Genomic DNA, 15,972 nt, shown 5'->3' with positions numbered 1-15,972 from the left:
AAATGACCAATTAAAAAGCACCTGTAAACTTTCACAGCATCCCTCTTTCAGTTGCTAGGCTACAAAACACTCAGGTCTACAACGACTAGGTCAACGAGTTTTTGGCTTCCGATGAAATTTAACTTGCAGACATTAATCAGAACCCCATTTGATTTATAGTTGCCTTGATATTTGTTTATATTACTGTGAAAAATGCCCTAACCTAAAAATTAAATGTCAACTTGTAGAAGATAGTTAATTTCCTGTCCTCAGTGACAAAGTTATGCAAAAGTCTCACAAAAACTTTATTGAAGACACGTTTCACCCTACAATGAGCACAAACAAATGTCTGTTACCCTTGCGTCAGCTCATCCCAGGTACAACTGAGTAATAAATGATAAATTGTGTGTACTTAATAGCACCAGTCCTGGGAAACCCCTCTGTTCCACATAACACATTCTTGGTGTTTAAATTGTGAATGATCAAATAACATTGAATTATAATGAATCCATCTAAAGTAAATGTGCTATTTGCAGTTAAGGGGTTCATATTTAACAAATTTACACAATCATCTCAAGCTGTCTTGCATATTCAATGACTTGTTGGGCCAATTCCGTTGAAGGAATAGTTACTTCCTCTGTCCGCTGTTGCTGTGGGCTGAAAGAATAGTAACCATCAGGGCTCTGTGTCCAGCCTCTCTATAGAAGGAAAACACAAGTCACAAATCACTGGACACAATTCGAGCACCAACAGACAGTGGAACAAAAAAAGCCTTTTTTTTTTTCAAAATGGAAAACCTATTAGATTAATTTAAAAAAAAAAAAGCAAAAATTATAATGCAATATGGCAGCATATACTTACTTTCTTAGCATATTCAGTCATCTTTTTTGGTGAGGAGAAGAAGAGCACTCTTGTAGCCTCACTGAACTTAATCTGCTCATATGCCTTCTCAATGCAACAAGCAATCTCATCACTTAAAGAGCAGAAGTTGTCAATTATTTAGTGAACATGTTAAGGGGTTAATAATGCCATTATAAAGTTCAGTGGATGCATGTCGGCAATACATACCGAATAGTGTCAAGAAGAATGTCTATGAAGAAGGTATAACTCTCAGCAGGAATATTGCCTTTTGCAAGAAAAACTTTGTTGTAGCTTCCCTCCATCAAGTACTACAGCAGAAATAAAATAATTTAACATTAACATTTATCACATGTGTATGCACAGTTGTGCACAATAAAAAATGACAAATCTCACTCAAAATCCTGCTCAAGGCACTGCCTATTGTAGACAATGTGGGAAATATCAAAAGGTATAAAACAGACCAAAACCTAAGTAGGGGTTCTCAAGACCAAAGTAAATGTAAAATAAAACAAACAACTTGTTCTTCATATTTACAAGTGAACTGTGTAAAGAATAAATACTTGAAGTTACTTATTATTGATGTCTTTTTTTGGCCATGAAAGCCATACAAATGGACCTAAAGCATTTTATTCAGCTCACAGATGGTTGGAAAATCCAAGCTCTGCCTGGAATTTCTTACTGAAAATGTATGTGATTTAAAAACTCTAAAACAGAAAAGCATTCACCCTATAATCCAGAAATCACCAGGTAAAACTCTCCCATTTCGAGTGAACATAGTCAATTATACTGATAATTAGGATGATATGACAAGTGGGATGAGATGAGAGCTCCCTATAAAAGTCAATCAGTGAAAAGTCAATCCTCTACCACTAGAGGATTCCTGTATATGCATGGTAGGATTTGAGATTAAATCTATTAAAAAGAAATTGATAACCTTCTTTAAGAAGAAATGATAGTGGTACTATATGCACTCTAGGCAGCTTTCTCTAACAAAAGTACATTTCACTCTTTTAATTGCAAATAAGTTACCCCTTTATAAACAATTATTCTGAAACTGTGTATATTCATCTAAAATGGCCAAAAATACATGGACAACACGTATGCTTAGAGGTAGTATAAAGGTGACAAATCTTTAGAAATTGAAGACTTCCTCTTATAGGAGAGTTTCTACTGCTTTCAGATTAAATGTAAATAAAGACATTAATATAATTATTACCAAACGGTTATATTTTTTTCTGTTATCAGATTACCCTGCATATAGACTCATCAAAATCATACTAAAGTTGATGCTTCATTTACCTGCTCTAATGAAACTGGGTGCCTGATGTAAACATTGGTCTGGATATCTTTAGCACTCAGCCTCTCCAGTTCTGTGTGAAACTCAGACACTCTGTTCTGTGAGAGCAGGAATAGCAGATTTAGACCCAGCAGTTGATGGATATAGGCTGACTCTGATAGCTCATCCCTGAATGAGGTAAAACAGTAAACAGAATAGAAGGCATTACAAAACCTTTTCATTTTAAATAGGTTGTCAAAATAGAAACATACAAATTATCTACAGTGATGACTATTCCACAAACACCAAATTAAATACTTATGCAATAAGACTAATAGTAAGCCAAACATTCCAAAAATGTTAGAGCTGTCTTTTTGTGTGCAGCCATTACTATAACCTTTAAAATATCTAGCATGCAAAACTTTTCTTTAATTTTGTGACAGAACAAAATATAAAATAGTTCCATATAAACGGCAAAATAGTCCAAATAAATAAATAAAATAAATAAATAAATGTATATACATATACATACACACACATATATACATATATATAAGAGAAATAATCTTAATATACAAGTACTTATAATGTCACCTATTTTTAGACGTGGGCCTATTAATCTAAATATACATACATAGTTTAAGAGAATAAAGACATCCAAATGTCCACCATTAAGGGTTTTGATCACACAATTAGTAGGTCGCTAAACTACAAATAACAGGTGGATATAGATAAACATTTATATGGCACCATTTAGAACTCACAGTAAGAACTGAGTTTTCTATTGTTTGCTATTATAAACCGAGTAATAGAAAAATTAAGATATCTGGACAGGCAATTACAGACAAGTTAAACCAAAAGTGTTAAATAATCTAGAAGATATTTTCTATAATAAATTTCAGATCTATGAATGATTCATTACTTGTAATCAAAATAATAACATTTCAGCTGAGCCATGTATCGTTCAAATGAGGGAATGTCTTTCTTTAGGATACTCCACAAAGCTCCAATTTCCAGTACATCACCTGCGAAACAAAACACAGGGTCATACACAATGATGCAGGAAACATGAAATTCAGCGATGTCTTTTGTGCTAAACATTACTCACGGGCTAAAATCAGCTGTTGTTTAGCAAGTTTGTTCCCGGTGGTTGGTAAAAAATTCAATTCCAGAAGCGAAATCTAAAATGAAAACGTTCAAGATAAATAACACAAATGTAATGTCATCTGTAATTGTGTTACTTGTGATTTTAGGACATATTAGTTCTTTGAGTTGTAAATTAAATTAACCAATCAATCACACGAGACTAATCGATTGGGCTTAATAAATTGAGAATTATACAGACAAACAGTATTTACGTTACATGTTAGTAAAATGGCAGGCTAAATCGTAATAACTAGCTTGCTAGCATACCTTCAACTATATTTCTATGTTTATTTTCACTTCATTTACATTCGCCTACCATTCAACACAGAGTTAAAAAACAATACCTTGAGCTTGCTCAATGTCTCCCCGCATTTGATTAAATTTGGATTTTTCTTATTCCATTCGGCTTTCAAGGTTTCATACAGCCCAACAGTCTCTTTCAGCACAGACGCCATAATGATTCTGCAAAATGTACGGTCAGGTCGCACACTGATACGGCATGCAACTGTCGTGAAAAAATGCTGTTACGGTAGCGAGTTTTTCACCCATAGATGGCGCTGTATCTCTGTAAAAAAAACTTTTCGAGCTTTACCTTTTCACTGGCATTCACTAAATTCCAGGGGTTTCGTTACCACGACGTAAAGTGGGCGTGTTTCCGGGGGCCTTGGAAAAACAAAACAAAACAAAAAAAAACCAGCATACTACGAAGGACAAAACAGATTTATTTTAGAAAACAAATATACAACCAAAACTACGGTTATGGTTAGGGTTAGATTATCAAATAGGCCAAACCTACCTGATAATGCAATATCTGTACGCTGTTCTGAAATCCCTGGAAATAAGTGCCTGCCTTTACTCACTACCACGGTTACAGGCGAATTTGCAACTTGTAATTCCCCACATACGACCGGTAAAAAAGTCACCGAAATAACACATCGACTTGAAATTTCTCCTCGTCGGTTTGTCAGTTTCCTGTTAACAGTGTGACGTCAAATCAAAATGGTTCCCTTTCTCTATTTTTAAATTACTTAAGGTATATATATTTACCGACTCCTTTGTCAGATCATAAAGCCATTTTTATTAATGTTAAACTCCATGTGAAAAACAATAATGTTATATCTTCCTCTTATTGCAAACTCAATAACTCACTTCTACTTCATGATGAAATTCAAAAAAAGATTAAAAATTTGATTACTAGTTTTTGGATTAAAGCTAAAGCGGGGGAATGCCTTTAGTACAAATTGGGAAATTTTAAAATATGAAATTGGGAAATATGTAAGAAAGTTTGGTTCTTTGATGGCCACAAAAAAAAAGAGAAGAAACAAGAATAATAACAAGAATAACAGAGTTATCTCAGAAACATCCAAATCTGATTGTAGAGGAGGAGAAAGTAGAAATGACGGTGTTGATGACTGAATTAGACGAATTGTATAAGAGAAAGGCGAAAGGTGCCTTTATACGTTCAAGAAGAAAATGGATCGAAGAAGGGGAACAAAACTCCCATTACTTTTTCAATTTAGAGAGGAGAAATTTTGTGAATAACACCATATCTAAATTAAACATTAATGGGATTATTATCGATGATCATATAATGATCTCTAAGTATTGTAGTGACTTTTATAAAAAATGATATACTTCTAATTACTCACAGGTGACAGCTGAAGCCTTTCTGAACTCATTGCAAATTAAGTCTATTGATGAAGATCAAAGAGAATTGTGTGACAAGCCTATTGCACTCAGTGAGTTAACGGATGCAGTTACTCACCTTAAAAATTCAAAGTCACCAGGCACCGACGGACTGACATCAGAGTTTTATAAGCAGTTTTCAGAAGATTTAGCACCATTTCTTTTAGAGGTTTTTGTTGAAAGTATTAAGAAACAATGTCTTCCACCCACTTTAACACAGGGGTTAATTACACTGATTCCCAAATAGAAAAAAGATAAATATTTTATTGACAATTGGCGTCCTATTTGTTTATTAAACAATGATTATAAATTGCTGGCTTTAATTTTAGCCAGAAGATTAAAATCAGTATTGAATTCTATAATTGACGAATCACAATCGGGTTTTATGAAAAATCGGCATATTTCAAATAATATTAGACTAGTTTTGGATATTTTAGATTATCCAGAGTTGATTAATGACAATGCTTTTATTTTATTTTTAGATTTTTATAAAGCCTTTGACTCTGTTGAGCATAACTTCATTTTTGACACCCTTGAAAAAATTTGGTTTTGGGAATCTTTTTTCTAATGCGATCAAAACCCTGTATGAAAAAGGTAACTGCTCCATTAGGTTGTCAAACGGGACTTCTCCCAGATTTTCTGTATCTAGAGGAATTAGGCAGGGATGTCCTGTATCACCGTATCTTTTTCTGTTAGTGAGTCAGCTTCTCTCGGCTCACATTATTTCAAGTCCGATGAAAGGCATTAAAATTATTGATAGAGAATTAAAAGTAACTCAATTAGCCGACGACACAACACTCTTCGTTCAAGATGAAAGCCAGATTTCTGTAGCTATAGATTTGGTTGATGAGTTCTCAAGGGCATCTGGTGTGTTTCTGAATCTGGATAAATGTGAGCTTTTGGCCATCAAGGAATGTTCTGAGACTTCTTACCTTAATATTCCCATAAAAACTGAAATTCAGTATTTAGGATTGTTAATCACTAAAGATCAACGTAGAAGTAGTGATGTTAAGTTCGGTTCTTTTCCGCGAACTGGTTCTTTCGGACAGCTCGATTTAATGAACCAGTTCAAAAATCCAGTTCACCAGTTCTTTTACGTCCTGATGTAGTGACGTCATTCACAGTGACATAATGACGCAAATTCCATCATTCCGCTGCCGGCAGATATTAATGCAATCAATTTAACACATTCGACTAATCTTCATCAACTTACAAAAAACGGCATATAAAAATACAGACTAACCTGCACAACAGTCAATAGTAAAATTAACTGATATATTGAGTGAACACCCTGCTGAAAAATCCAGCATAAACCAGCATGAATTCCATGCTGGTCCAGGCTGGTTTTTACTGGTTCATGCTGGTATAGTGCTGATATAATGCTGGTCAGTGCTGGTATAGTGCTGGTATAGTGCTGGTATAGCTGGGTGGCCAGCATAGTCATGGTGTTATCAAGCAAAACGGGGCTGGTGTAGCTGGTTAACCAGTATGATCTTGCTGGAATGAGCTTTATGGGAACAACCTTTATTTTTGCTTGTGTATGTTTCTATGTAACAGATTAATATAAGATTAAAACACAATATATTGAAATATATTTAATTATAAGTGTGTTATTTCTTTTGCTCCCTCTTTTGAGTAAAGAACTGAAATAACAAAGCTCAAAAACTTTGAATAATAAAGAATAAAAACATTTAAAAATCGTTCGTTAGGGATTAAAGTGTCTCCACAAATTAAATATAGTAATACCAACAAATGTTCCCGGGCTCCATGAGGGAAGCAGCATATAAATCATACAGAATGATGGTTTTTGAAAGATATATATATTATTATATTAGATTATATATATAATCCATTTGTCTCAATTAAGAGGTAGTTATGTTGTTTGTTTGTTTTTTTAGTAAACCGGTAATGTGAAGAGATATTACCCAGCATCAGCGTTGCTATGCAACCTTTAGAGCAACTATGTTCACGAAGGTAAATGTAGTTCCTGCACTTTCCAAAAATAAATCTCGCAATGTTTTCGACTACATTATATACCTTACAGTGTTTATCAAAATTAGTAAAAGTGCACGTGTTCCAGATCATCATGTTTTTGCCACCGTAATTAGGATTTTGTTTTTGGGTAAATAAAAAGCTTCCGCTTCTACACGACGAATCTGCTGATCACTGGGAATCAGAATGTTTGCATACGTGAGGTACCTGGATGACGGCTGCACGGAAGTTGTTTCAACTAGCGAAATTCATTCATTCATTCATCTTCTACCGCTTATCTGAACTACCTCGGGTCACGGGGAGCCTGTGCCTATCTCAGGCGTCATTGGGCATCAAGGCAGGATACACCCTGGACGGAGTGCCAACCCATCGCAGGGCACACACACACACTCTCATTCACTCACGCAATCACACACTGGAGACAATTTTCCAGAGATGCCAATTAACCTACCATGCATGTCTTTTGACCGGGGGAGGAAACCGGAGTACCCGGAGGAAACCCCCGAGGCACAGGGAGAACATGCAAACTCCACACACACAAGGTGGAGGCGGGAATCGAACCCCGACCCGGGAGGTGTGAGGCGAACGTGCTAACCCTTAGTAACTTGTGGATCAGCGCTGACTCAAGACGCGAACTGTTTAGAACGAATCAGTTCGATTTGGTGAACCGGTTCATCCAGTTCACTAAAAAGAACTGGTTCAAAAGAACGATTCGTTCATGAACTGGTCATCACTACATAGAAGATGTTCGATTAATTTTGATGCTATAATTGAAAAAAACTAAAAAAAATCTTAAACCATTGGTTTATAAGGGATCTCTCATTAAGGGGTCGAATTCTGATTACCTAGGCAGAGGCTATTTCTCGATTAACTTATTCAGCATTGGCTTTACATCTTGATAAAATCAATGCAAGGAGATTGACAAAATGTTGTATAACTTTGTTTGGAAAAACAAAACGCATTATATAAAGAAAACTGTTATTATGCATGCTTAAGTTAATTGGCTTAGACAGATAATCAGAAATCCCAACTCCATTTGGAATTTTATTCCCTCGCATATTTTTTCCAACTTGGGTGGCATTCAGTTTTTCCTTAGTTGCAATTATGATATTAACAAAATAACAAAAAGAGTTTCATCGCCAGGCTTTTCTTTCATGGTCATTGATCTACAAGCACAATTTCTCACCGCATAGGTATTATATCTGGAATAATAAGGACATTGTGTATAAGCATAAATCTCTTTTTCTTGAGTATTGGTTTAAGAATGGCATAATTCTGGTAGATCAGTTGTTTAATTCAAATGGTTTTCTTTTCACTTTTGGTGAGTTTTTGGCTTTTAACAAAATCCCTGTAACACCAAAGGATTATGCTAAAGTCTTTGATGCCATATCTCCTAAAATTTGTACTTTATTTAAATATTCAACGAGAGTAAATACTCAACTTTGGTCCCTACCTAATATTGTTAATACCTACACACGTGGACAAAATTGTTGGTACCCTTCGGTCAGTGAAAGAAAAACTCACAATGGTCACAGAAAAAAAATTTTGTCTGACAGAAGTAATAATAAATAAAAATTCTTTGAATATTCAATGAAAGTCAGACATTGCTTTTCAACCATGCTTCAACGGAATTATTTAAAAAAATAAACTGATGGAACAGACCTAGACAAAAATGATGGTACCCCTAGAAAAGACTGAAAATAATGTGACCAAAGGGACATGTTAATTCAAGGTGTGTCCACTAATTAGCATCACAGGGGTTTACAATCTTGTAATCAGTCAGTGGGCCTATATATAGGGCTCCAGGTAGTCACTGTGTTGTCTGGTGAAATGGTGTGTACCACACTCACCATGGACCAGAGGAAACAAAGGGAAGAGTTGTCTCAGGAGATTAGAAAGAAAATTATAGACAAGCATGATAAAGGTAAAGGCTATAAGACCATCTCCAAGCAGTTAGATGTTCCTGTGACTACAGTTGCACATATTATTCAGAAATTTAAGATCCATGGGACTGTAGCCAACCTCCATGGACGTAGCTGCAGGAGGAAAATTGATGACAAATCAAAGAGACGGATAATCCGAATGGTAACAAAAGAGCCCAGAAAGACTTCTAAAGAGATCCAAGGTGAACTTCATACTCAAGGAACGTCAGTGTCAGATCGCACCATCCATCGTTGTTTGAGCCAAAGTGGACTACATGGGAGACGACCAAGGAGGACACCATTGTTGAAAACAAATCATAAAAAAAGCTAGACTGGAATATGCCAAACAACATGTTGACAAGCCACAAAGCTTCTGGGAGAATGTCCTATGGACAGATGAGACAAAAATGGAACTTTTTGCCAAGGCACATCAGCTCTATGTTCACAGATGGAAAAATGAAGCATATCAAGAAAAGAACACTGTCCCTACTGTGAAACATGGAGGAGGCTCTGTTATGTTCTGGGGCTACTTTGCTGCATCTGGCACAGGGTTTCTTGAATCTGAGTAGGGTACAATGAAATCTGAAGACTATCAAGGGATTCTAGAGAGAATTGTGCTGGCCAGTGTCAGAAAGCTTGGTCATGGGTCTTGCAACAGGACAATGACCCAAAACACAGCTAAAAACACCCAAGAATGGCTAAGAGGAAAACATTGGACTATTCTAAAGTGGCCTTCTATGAGCCCTGACCTCAATCCTATTGAGCATCTTTGGAAGGAGCTGAAACATGCCGTCTGGAAAAGACACCCTTCAAACCGGAAACAACTGGAGCAGTTTGCTCATGAGGAGTGGGCCAAAATACCTGCTGAGAGGTGCAGAAGTCTCATTGACAGTTACAGGAATCCTCTGATTGCAGTGATTGCCTCAAAAGGTTGTGCAACAAAATATTAAGTTAGGGGTACCATCATTTTTGTCTAGGCCTGTGCCATGAGTTTATTTTTTTTAAATAATTCCGTTGAAGCATGGTTGAAAAGCAATGTCTGACTTTCATTGGGTAACATTCATAGAATTTTTATTTATTATTACTTTTGTCAGATTGAAGTTTTTATGTGACCATTGTGAGTTTTTCTTTCAGTATAAGAACTTTACTTCAAAGAGATATTGTATCTTTGCCTTATGTTCATTCTTTCTGGAACCTGTTTACAGATAATATTGTTTGGAAAAAGGTTTGGCTACTTCCAAATAAGTATTTAATCACAAATAAAATAAAGGAAGTCTCCTCTCCTCAAACCGCCACCTTATTGTGGTGGAGGGGTTTGCATGCCTGAATGATCCTAGGAGCTATGTTGTCTGGGGCTTTCTGCCCCTGGTAGGGTCTCCCAAGGCAAACAGGTCCTAGGTGACAGGCCAGACAAAGAGCGGTTCAAATACCCCTTATGAGGAATTTTATAGCAAGGTCCGTGACGTCACCCGGTATGGCGCAACCGGGGCCCCACCCTGGAGCCAGGCCCGGGGTTGGGGCTCGCATGCGAGCGCCTGGTGGCCGGGTCTTACCCCGACGGAGCGACGTAGGGCCGATCTCCTGTGGGCCCACCACCTGCAGGAGGAACCGTAAGGGGCTGGTGCAATGTGGATTGGGTGGCAGTCGAAGGCAGGGGCCTCGGCGACCCAATCCCTGGACATGGAATCTGGCTCTAGGGACATGGAATGTCACCTCCCTGGGGGGAAGGAGACTGAGCTGGTGCGGGAGGGTGAGAGATACCGACTAGAGATAGTTGGGCTTGCCTCCACGCACAGCTTGGGCTCTGGAACCCAACTCCTTGAGAGAGGCTGGACTCTCTACTACTCTGGAGTTGCCCGCGGTGAGAGGTGGCGGGCTGGTGTGGGCTTGCTCATAGCCCCCCAGCTTAGCAACCATGTGTTGGAGTTCACCTGAACGAGAGAGTCGTTTCCCTGCGCCTTCGGTTTGGGGATAGGTCTCTCACTGTTATTTGTGCTTACGGGCCAAATGGCAGTGTAGAGTACCCGACCTTCTTGGCGTCTCTGAAAGGGGTGCTGGAAAGTGCTCTGACCGGGGACTCCATCGTTCTACTGGGGGACTTCAACGCTCACGTGGGCAGCGACAGTGACACCTGGAGGGGCGTGATTGGGAGAAACGCCCCCCCCCCGACCTGAACCCGAGTGGTGTTCTGTTATTGGACTTCTGTGCTAGTCACAGTTTGTCCATAACAAACACCATGTTCAAGTATAAGGGTGTCCATCAGTACACATGGCATCAGGACACCCTAGGTCGGAGGTCGATGATCGACTTTGTTGTTGTTTCATCTGACCTCCGGCCATATGTCTTGGACACTCGGGTAAAGAGAGGGGTGGAGCTGTCAACTGATCACCACCTGGTGGTGAGATGGATCCGATGGCAGGGGAGGAAGTTGGACAGACTTGGCAGACCCAAACATACTGTGAGGGTCTGCTGGGAACGTTTGACAGAGTCTCCGGTCAGAGAGATCTTCAACTCCCACCTCCGGCAGAGCTTCAACCAGATCCCAAGGGAGGTTGGAGACATTGAGTCCGAGTGGACCATGTTCTCCACCTCCATTGTCGACGCAGCCGCTCGGAGCTGTGGCCGTAAGGTCTCCGGTGCCTGTCGTGGCGGCAATCCCCGAACCCGGTGGTGGACCCCGGAAGTAAGGGATGCCGTAAAGCTGAAGAAGGAGTCCTATCGAGCCTGGTTGGCTCGGAGGACTCCGGAGGCAACTGATAGGTACCGGAGGGCCAAGCGAGCTTCAGCCCGGGTGGTTGTGGAGGCAAAAACTCGGGGCTGGGAGGAGTTCGGTGAGGCCATGGAGAAGGACGATCAGTTGGCCTCGAAGAAATTCTGGCAAACCGTCCGGCGCTTCAGGAGGGGGAAGCAGTGCCCTGCGCACACTGTTTACAGTGGGAGTGGGAATCTGCTGACTTCGACTGCGGATGTCCTCGGACAGTGGAAGGAGTACTTCGAGGTTCTCCTCAACCCCACCGATATGTCTTCCACTGAGGTAGCAGAGGCTGACTGCTCAGTTGTGGACTCGTCGATCCCCCAAGCTGAGGTCACTGAGGTAGTGGAGAAGCTCCTCAGTGGCAAGGCACCGGGGGTGGATGAGATCCGCCATGAGTACCTCAAGTCTCTGGATGTTGTGGGGCTGTCTTGGTTGACACGCCTCTGCAATGTCACGTGGCGGCTGGGGACCGTGCCTCTGGACTGGCAGACGGGGGTGGTGGTCCCTCTGTTTATGAAGGGGGACCGGAGGGTGTGTTCCAACTACAGGGGGATCACACTCCTCAGCCTCCCTGGAAAAGTCTATGCCAGGGTACTGGAGAGGAGAATTCGGCCGATAGTCGAACCTCAGATTCAGGAGGAACAATGCGGGTTTCGTCCCGGTCGTGAAACACTGGACCATCTCTATACCCTCGCCAGGTTGCTGAGGGTTCATGGGAGTTTGCCCAACCAGTCCACATGTGCTTTGTGGATCTGGAGAAGGCATTCGACTGTGTCCTTTGTGGTGACCTGTGGGGGGTGCTCTGGGAGTATGGGGTCTGGGGCCCTCTGCTAAGGGCTGTCCGGTCCCTATATGACCGGAGCAGGAGTTTGGTTCACATTGCCGGCAGTAAGTCAGACTTGTTCCCGGTGCATGTTGGACTCCGGCAGGGCTGCCCTTTGTCACCAGTCCTGTTCATCATCTATATGGACAGGATTTCTAGGCGCAGTCGGGGGCCGGAGGGAATCCGGTTTGGGGACCACAGGATTTCGTCTTTGCTTTTTGCAGATGATGTTGTCCTGTTGGCTTCCTCAAATCAGGACCTTCAGCGTGCACTGGGACGGTTTGCAGCCGAGCCGGCAGGGATGAGAATCAGCACCTCCAAGTCCGAGGCCATGGTTCTCAGCCGGAAAAGGGTGGCTTGCCCCCTTCAGGTTGGTGGAAAGCTCCTGCCTCAAGTGGAGGAGTTTAAGTATCTTGGGGTCTTGTTCACGAGTGAGGGAAGAATGGAGCGGGAGATCGACAGGCGGATCGGTGTATCTTCTGCAGTGATGCGGTCGATATACCGGTCTGTTGTGGTAAAGAAAGAGCTGAGCCACAAGGCGAAGCTCTCTATTTACCAGTGATCTACGTTTCTACCCTCACCTATGGTCATGAGCTTTGGGTCATGACCGAAAGGACAAGATCCCGGATACAGGCGGCCGAAATGAGTTTCCTCCGCAGGGTGGCTGGGCGATCCCTTAGAGATAGGGTGAGGAGCTCGGTCACTCGGGAGGAGATCAGAGTAGAGCCGCTGCTCCTCCACATCGAGAGGAGTCAGCTGAGGTGGCTCGGGCATCTGTTCCGGATGCCTCCTGGACGCCTCCCTGGGGAGGTGTTCCGGGCATGTCTAAACGGGAGGAGGCCCCGGGGAAGACCTAGGACACGCTGGAGGGACTATGTCTCTCGGCTGGACTGGGAACGCCTCGGTATTCCCCCGGAGGTGCTGGAGGAAGTGTCTGGGGAGAGGGACGTCTGGGTGTCCCTGCTCAGACTGCTGCCCCCGCGACCTGGCCCCGGATAAGCGGTAGAAGATGGATGGATGGATGGATGGATAGAAATGTCGATACTAGATCAAAATAACATTACCTTGAATGATCAAGCAGGGGGTGGCGGGGAGTTCTGCAGTATTGACGTCCACAGCAGTGGCACATGGCTGTAACATAGTTAACACACAATAGCATGGATTTAGGATAAAGGATAAATATTGTTCATTGGTCAGAGGTAGTAAATCATGCAAGGTAAATGTTGATAATGTAATCACTCATTTTGCATTTTAAATATTTGAATAAAAAATATTACATCAACTTCAAGCATCAAACTCTTTCGGCTCTTTGAAGTACAACATTAGGAGCAGCAGGATGCAGGCAGCCTTGTCAGAGTGTGGATCATAGCAGGCCAGAACATCACGGATCTTGGGGTTGTCCAGTGTTGCACAGTAATCCAGGATGGTCTGTCCTCGTCGACTAATTGCCTCCTGTAGCTTCTGAAGGACATCAACGTCCGTCAGGAGGCCAAAGTTTGAGAATAGGCATTTCTGAGAGAAGAGAAATGGCCATTCCTGTTTGATCTCAGACCTCGCTGCAGCATTGTTAAGGTACAGTATTTCCGCAGGATGACGTTTGTCTTTTCCATCATTGGTTCTGCTCTCTCTGCCCCACTCATTCCTTCCTCTGTGTATACAGACCTACAAATGTATTGTTAGTACCCAAGTAACAATTTGGTCTTGTAGCCTCCCAACACACACAGTGTTCAGATCTTGACCAATTACTAAAGTCTAAACAAAATGATCCAAAAAGACAGTAGATGGCATGCCTGAGTAGATGTTCAGCAGATCCCTCTTTATATTCTCCAAAGTTGCCTCGGTCTCCCCCACTGGCAAATCTGCTGGGCCCCACCTGACACACCTAGGAGTGGGCATCACAGGGTAACCATACTATTGGGGACGGTTATAGCTCAGAAGTTGGAGCAAGTTGTCTCATGACTGAAGGGTCAGCAGTTTGATTCCCTGTTGTGACTGTCTAAACAGACCCATCCCACAGACGTTATGTTACAGTGTAACAGTGTTGTAAACACAGGTGTATTTTATCAAACTAATTAAAGGGATATTCCACCATTTGGGGAATTAAGCTCATTTTCCACCTCTCCTCGAGTAAAACAATTGATTTTTACCTTTCTCCCGTTCATCCAGCAGTTCCCTGAGTCTGGCGATACCACGTATAGCTCCAGCCTAGCATAGATCATTGGATCGGATTAGACCATTAGCATCTCGCCCGCAAAGTGACTAAGATTTCCGGAATTTGTCCGATTTAAAAGTTGTCTCTTCTCAAGTTAGAACGTGCAATAAAACTAACGGAAAATAAAACGTGGCAATTTTCTAGGCTGATTTGACATGGAACTATACCCTCATTCTGGTGTAATAATCAAGGAACGTTGCAAACGTACCATGGGCGCAGTGATATCATGCAGCACCTGAAAGTAGTCCCCGTTGCATTCTAAGTTACTAATTTGAATTACTAAGTTATTAAAGTTAAACAGCTAACGGTTAGCCCTGCTAATCTATGATAACCTTGACTAATTACAGAAATGTGCACGCATAAATAGTAATGTTTGTCCCATCATTGGTTTTACAAACTTTACAAACACCAGATTTTTCTAAACGGTGATAGTGACATGCAAAATTATAGCAAAACTCTCATCATTACTACTATTAGCAAATGCTGTGAGAGAACTTTCAACAATTCCGGGCACTTGCTAACAAAATGTGAACTGTTGTAACTAGGATATCTGCTGGAAAAATATTTTTTCATGGAGCGTTTGCATCACTAAGTTATTAAAGTTAAACAGCTAACGGTTAGCCCTGCTAATCTATTATAACCTTGACTAATTACAGAAATGTGCACGCATAAATAGTAATGTTTGTCCCATCATTGGTTTTATAAACTTTACAAACACCAGATTTGTCTAAACGGTGATAGTGACATGAAAAATTATAGTGAAACTCTCGTCATTACTAACATTACTAACTATTAGCAAATGCTGTGAGAACTTTTAACAATTCTGGGCACTTGCTAACAAAATGTGAACTGTGTCATGCGATAAACGTTTATTTGAAAGTAAATATTATAATTATATTAAAATAACATGGGTGTAAGTGCTGCAAACATGCATGCTGCTCACCTTCTCCATTCAGCCCGGAATAGAAAAGGGACATGACGGCGCCTTTAGTTCAAAACGAGCTGCAACCTCGCGCTCTTTCTCGTGAAGCCAATAAGGAAGTGACTAAAACTGCAATTCATTGACTGGCCGCTTGAGGCTGGCTGCAGAAGGGAGTCAGTCCCATAGACTCCCCATGTTAAAATGCCCAACTTTACAGCAGAAAAAAACATGTTTACCGCCTGGTGCAAAAAATGATTTTGGTCTATATAGCTGATTTTGCCCTTCAAGGGGGGTGAATTTTTTTTATAACTCATCCGTTTAAATTATATTAAGCCTTAAAGTTCTGCATAATTAAGGGCATGGCCACGTGAGTGACAAGTGGATTGCCGCTGTTGACA

The 15,972-nt window shown here is 41.0% G+C and overlaps 1 protein-coding gene across 1 annotated transcript; it reads right to left on the bottom strand.

Annotated features, from left to right (window-relative positions):
- Window positions 1-260: 260 nt before the first annotated feature.
- On the bottom strand, window positions 261-3,805 carry psmd8 (proteasome 26S subunit, non-ATPase 8). The gene is made up of 7 exons (XM_060877694.1): window positions 3,607-3,805; window positions 3,225-3,297; window positions 3,039-3,141; window positions 2,140-2,305; window positions 1,048-1,148; window positions 841-952; window positions 261-677 (listed from the first exon to the last, which is right to left on the bottom strand). Exons 1-7 carry the CDS (start codon window positions 3,715-3,717, stop codon window positions 540-542), a joined length of 804 nt encoding a protein of 267 aa, XP_060733677.1. The 5' UTR covers window positions 3,718-3,805; the 3' UTR covers window positions 261-539.
- Between the last annotated feature and the right edge of the window lie 12,167 nt (window positions 3,806-15,972).

The sequence above is a fragment of the Tachysurus vachellii genome, chromosome 9 (genome assembly GCF_030014155.1).
Source record: "Tachysurus vachellii isolate PV-2020 chromosome 9, HZAU_Pvac_v1, whole genome shotgun sequence".
In the NCBI taxonomy this organism is placed as follows: domain Eukaryota; kingdom Metazoa; phylum Chordata; class Actinopteri; order Siluriformes; family Bagridae; genus Tachysurus; species Tachysurus vachellii.
The sequence above is the reverse complement of the archived record's forward strand: the minus strand, read 5'-3'. Positions and strand labels throughout refer to the sequence as shown.